Genomic DNA, 6,000 nt, shown 5'->3' on the forward strand with positions numbered 1-6,000 from the left:
CCCTTGACAGCTTGTATTACAGTAGGGAATTATTTAAGCCATTTAGAGTATTTTTGATACCTATCCCTTTCCAACTTGATTGTAATTGGCTTTGGCGTTCTGCTTTGGGAAAATTGTGCCAACTGGAGACAGAAGTAAAAAAAAAACAGTAAAAAGAAGAGTACAAGGAGGAGGGCATGCAGCTAATGACTGAGATAAAGTTGAGCACTGGATGAAAACACAATGGAACCCATGTAAGTGCAACAATGCTAGCAAAGGTGGATTGTGTCATTCTCCTTGAAACAAATAGAAGGTACAGATAATTTTTCTGCTAAAGAATCATCTCTGATTGTTTGTGCCACAGAGGCAGATAAATGCCAAAAAGATAGATCCCTCTGCCTCTGAGATACTGTCCTATATAGTATAAAGTTAATAGCAAAGTAATAACGAGCCTCCAGTCCTGACATAAAATATAAAGTTATGCTTGCTAGATGCAAGCTTCATGATCTATAACCTGTAAATCCCTGTGATCATAGCACAAGAAACCTCTACCACACCGGCAAAAGAAGGGCAAAAATGCCTTCAAAAACCCAGACAGCTTTTCACCAGAGTACACCATATTTTCGGCCTAATTTTGCACATAAATCGGGAAAAAAAATAGATTTCCTCTTGGCTGCTGGCCTAATGATACTATATATATATTTGATGATAAAGGGTTACATTTCTAAGAAACGAGATTTGCACTCACATCACAGGTACAGACAAGATTGGTAAATACAAGAATGTGCATTTCTTCTAAATCCCCATACTGAAAGAACTGTTTACCATTTGTGTGGCTGCATTGACTATGACTCTAGATATATGCAAGATCCCAATGTGTCACATGGCAGGGCAATGAAAAACAAAAGGTATTTCCTATCCTCTTGATAACAATGATTTATTTTTGCTAAAGAATTAATTAATTAATCAATTTCTAAACCCACATTTGTTAAACTTGTGCCAACATGTGAAAGTTCTTCAAAGCTCCAAAAAAATGGAAACTTTAATTACAACTGAAGCATACAGCTTCTATTCCAGTAGTTATAACTGCTCATGTTATCATTCAGAGTGTAATAATAAGATAATTTAGTATATTTACTAAATTACTTTTATTGGTCATTTAAAAAATACAAACTTCCAGCAGCAAATGGGAACTGACTATGGCAGTATTCTTCCACAAATTTATTTCCCTTGTTATTAGAAAAAAAAATTATGAAAGTAGGATTACTAACAAGACTCGCAAGCAAATTTTGACCTTGAATACACATATATTTTTTTAGAGCTAATCTGTTTCAAGATATTGACTAGCACTGAAAATCCTACCTTTCTGAAAGCCTCAGAATCTCCTCCAAATATGTTGCTTTAAATAAACTAAAAACAGGGTGGAAAGAATGGCTTCAGGCTCTCAAGAAAGAGAGTAGCTGCTCTCCAGGAAATTACACATTTAGATGGTGTATGTCCTGAATGAAGATTAGTTTATACAGGGACATAATAAAATCTCCCACTGTGATTCCTTTACAAAATCCATGGAAAATTCATGATGTAACAACTACGGCTTCTCATTTGTTAGCTATTTCTTTCCACTGTACATTAGACAATGGTCACTTAACTCACACTGTAATTCCTGATGATATTACATTATCCTCATGATAGTCAGTAAAACAAAAGAACTACAGTGGCTTAAACAGCAACCCTTGTACGTCTGTTTGAACAAAATCTATTCAAATAATCAAATACTTACAAGGAACTACTAAAAAGCACAATTAAGGTAGAATGTATTAATAAATGTTTAATACTTATACTTTTTCTGGTCTTCTGAAACTAAGAACCAATTTAATTTTGTCTGATATTACAATTTTATAACCATGTGGTAGGAAAGCTTTACTAATTCTGGGAGAGAAATCTTGCTTTACATGCCAGCCATGTGGTAACTCTTAAAGTTGCACCTATTAATTACAAAGTATCTTAAAATTACAAAAGGGCAACTGAAACAACACTAGCTTTCAACTATGCTTCAGTCCAAAAAAATGGATTAATTTATATGTAGTCTCTAATTTTCACCCAGGGACATTCTAGCAGTCTCTTGCAAAATCTTCACAGTAGGTAATCTATTTGGGCTTTGGAAAAAAAAAATAGTAGACTTAGTATTCATTGAAAGAAGAAAGCCAGTCTTCACAATTCTACTTCCTTCAGAAAAAAAAAAAAAACTAAAAAAACCCAAACCCACCAAAAATACCCCGCACCCACCCCCAAGCAATTATTCAAACTCCCAGCTAACAGATTTGATGCAGACCCTGGGCATAGCGATTTCACAAAAAGGAGAAAAAGAAAAGCAAACAATGAGCCAATGTCTTATTTGTGCTGTAACGTGCTATGTGACTTGTGTTACTGCCCAGTGCAGGGGGACTCCCTTGCTGGGGAGAGCACAGAAGAGTAAAGACAGCTTTACTGACCTGTGTGCTGCCGCCGATGCTTGGTGAGGGCATGACGTGTCCCGCCAGCAAAGCCACAGAGGTCACACAGGAACGACTTCTCGCCTGTTGCAACAATAAACAGATGAGGGACTGCGGAGGTCACAGATCATTAAAACATATCTATCAAGGCTTTCAGGGTTACTAATTCCTCCAATCAAATGTTTCCATGTAAATATGTCAAATGGGAATGAAATTACCACTGCGGTTTATTGACTGTGATAAAATCTGAAAAGCACCACTGAACATAATTACATACTTGTCAGACCCATAAAAATTAGCTTTATTATCAATGGAATGGTTTTGTACAACTTCATTTCTGTTAGATGTCTTCCAGATGGGGCTGCTTTATGCACTTGAACAGTTTTTATGCATATCCTGATTTTTTACAATTCCCATACATCTGGCCTTTCTGTGCTGAGTAAAGATTGCCTGGAAAAAAAAAGTTAATATACTGTATATATGATTCTGCTTAAATAAAATACATTTAATTTACTAACAAATTAAAGGTACTGAGAAATTTTCAACAGAATAGGTCACAGTCATCTTTAGTTACCTTCTATTTACTAATAAGTATTAAATTATTTCCTTGAATACAAGAAGAGAGCAGGCAACAATAAAAGCCAAATTATTGAGTACCACTGGCAATTCAGCACTGTTTATGTTTCTAAAGTTTTCATGGCATAAAGAAAACAGGTCTGGGGATTGCTGCTGAAATTGCAGCAGAACTCACATTGTTCGTCTTTAAATGATAATTCTTCATTCCAAACCTCTGGACCAATTTGAGAGATTTTGGCAAGCTCACTGCTCATTAAAAGTGTATAAATGCCCTCTTTTTAGCCTTTTTTCTTTTTACAGAAGCTAGGATTTTGCCCTGTTGCCTATAAATACAGTTATTCATTTCACAGCAATATTTTTACTCAGTATGTACTAACATGCACAGAAATCTCAGTCCATAAAGGCCACATGGAAGGTCATTAAGAAGTAGTAACACTAACCTCAGGTATAATCTCAATAACTTGAGATAAGACTGAAATTTTTAAATTTTTTTTTAAAGAATCCTGTTAGTCATTTGGAGCCAAATTGTCTCCTTCCACAGTAACACAGCAGCGAGGGGGCTGGTGGGGCAATGATGCTGAATTCATTGAAACTAACAGTCTCCTTCCAACTCTTCCACATGGGGAAGGAAATTCAGTTCCTACAAAAGACAGCTGGGTTAAGAGGTCCGGTGTCAAATTACCATGACCTCCTGTGCAGACAGAAGGATGGAAACCTCCATGCTGTTTATTCCCACACAATCAGGCAAAGGAATACACAGACTTTGTGGAAAGGCACAGTGCCTCAGTTAATTTTGGATGGTGCTCACATAAGCAAGAGAGCATCTCATGAGTGGAGCTTCCAGGAGAGCCTTGCAGGGACCAGCTGCCCTCTCCCACCAGCCCCTCAAGGAGGTCTCTGAAGAACCCCAGCTCCTCACCCCAGATGTCCCAAGTGAGGGAGTCCCTGGGCCCTGTGATACCAGGAGGAAAGCAATTCCAAAGTTTCCAAGGCAGCTTGAGTCCTACCAAAACGGGATGACAAAAGAGCTGATAAACCTCTGCCACGTAGCGAGGCTATGAAATGCAATGGGCACATATTTCAGAATTTCACCGTTTCAGAAAAAAGCAAATGGTGCATTGTTACTTTCTGCACCCAAATCTGGTCACATAAAGCAGACTGAAATTATACAGGACTTAGGGCTTTTTTTAAATTTTGGTCTGTTGGTGAGAGTATCACAGAAGAGTAGCTAAGGGGTGAAATAATTTCAGTACATCTTTTGGGAGTCAATTTCAGCAATCTGTTATTATAATTGAATCTTTAAAAAATATCAGAAAAAGCAGAACAAAAACCCATTCTCACTATCGCATAAAGAATGCAGTTGTGCTAAATGATGTAACAAAGTTTGAATTTTACTGCAAAATGTTTGTCAATAATATTATTGCTGAGGCTATGCATGATTGTTACACAGATATTTCTGCAAAGTTTCTTCTAGGCTTTTCTTAAAATTACTTTATGGCATTTTAAAAATCAGGATCTTCAGCATGTAGCACTTCAATTCATCAAAATATCGAAGAAAAGGAATAGAACGACTACACATAATGCTTAATTATAATTAAATATTAATTTAATTAATTAATCAATTTTAAGTATAAATCTCTCTAACTAGCAGTAATGCCTAACACCCCAGCATAAAATTCACACTTTGAAGTTAAATGCTGCTCCATGCCTACCAAGAAATTGCTCATCATCTATATATTATCATAAATTAGCTCATGTTGTGTTTAACATCCAGGAGCAGACGTCAGTATGGCCTGCAGCTTCATGCACTAATGAGGACACAGAGCACCTATAGCATCTTTGCAGGCTCACAGATTTACTGGGTAGTTTATATCTGGGCCTTTGCAGCAGCTTTTGAACCACAAAGAAATCATTCAAAATCAAGCAAGGGCTTTAAAGTAGGGAAACTGATCCATCCTATAAAACAATTTGCCAGTTAAATACTCCACACTCTTCTAGGTCGAATCTAGGAGCTCTCATGCAGGCAGGGCTCTTGAGGGAGGCTTTGGATCTGGAAACATGAGACTGGAGGAAATTCGGCCCCTACTTTTTAAAATCTGGAAAGGTGGTGATGTCTCTGATTTTCTTGCAACATTCATTTTCAGGCATATTAATAAATTAATTACCTTATTTGCTGTATGTATCATAGTATGCATACAGATATCTCCAGAAACACAGACAGAAAACTTAATCACCTGTGACTTTATGTTCAGTTGCACAGAATTTCCTAGCCCTGAATCTTGATAGGGGATGAATCCCTCATATCTAGACATAATATTTCATTTGACGTTTGAGCATGTGTTGATACATTGATGTATTTTACATTCTTCTGGATATTCTTAACAATTTTATCATTCCCATCTCAGAATTTGCGACTTTTTAACTTTTAGGAAAATGTAAAGGCAATATTTCACTTGCTGTGCAGGGGGCTGATCTAACTTGCCATGTTTATATGATAACAGAAATGCAATAGAAAATGGTCCTTTTCTTAACAACTTGAATTAGTTTCAAGTGTGCCATTTTGCATTCAAATGTAGAAAGACACGGAAACCAATCCTTTATTTTCTATTAGAAAACAGCCACTGTCCCCTATCTCTCATTATGGTGCAGACTACAAGACCTAACAACAAAAATCCATATTATTGATCTAGCCAAGTCTCCACAATTATTCTTTAGAAGGAAACGCCGACAATAAATTACATCTGCACTGGCTTTTCATCTGCTGTTCGATATAAGTGATCTCTCAGGGCAGGCTGGAGACCTTAAATCGTCAACACCCTTGTCAAAGAAGCTAAGGAGGCCTGGGCTTCCCACAAACAGCTCTGAAGGAACTTTTAACCTACAGTTTCAAGCTAAAGCACAGATTTTCAGAAAATGAGGAAGAATCTGTTCAGGAATAATAAACAAATATTTT

The 6,000-nt window shown here is 36.8% G+C and overlaps 1 protein-coding gene across 1 annotated transcript in view; it reads right to left on the reverse strand.

Annotated features, from left to right (window-relative positions):
- ZNF407 (zinc finger protein 407) overlaps nucleotides 1-6,000 on the reverse strand; it is a 335,191-nt gene that overhangs the window by 130,987 nt on the left and 198,204 nt on the right. Inside the window, exon 6 of the mRNA XM_066561081.1 lies at nucleotides 2,472-2,555. Within this exon, the coding sequence (XP_066417178.1) occupies nucleotides 2,472-2,555 (84 nt within the window). The remainder of the gene's footprint in view (nucleotides 1-2,471; nucleotides 2,556-6,000) is intronic.

This window comes from Molothrus aeneus, chromosome 1 (genome assembly GCF_037042795.1).
Source record: "Molothrus aeneus isolate 106 chromosome 1, BPBGC_Maene_1.0, whole genome shotgun sequence".
Taxonomy (NCBI): domain Eukaryota; kingdom Metazoa; phylum Chordata; class Aves; order Passeriformes; family Icteridae; genus Molothrus; species Molothrus aeneus.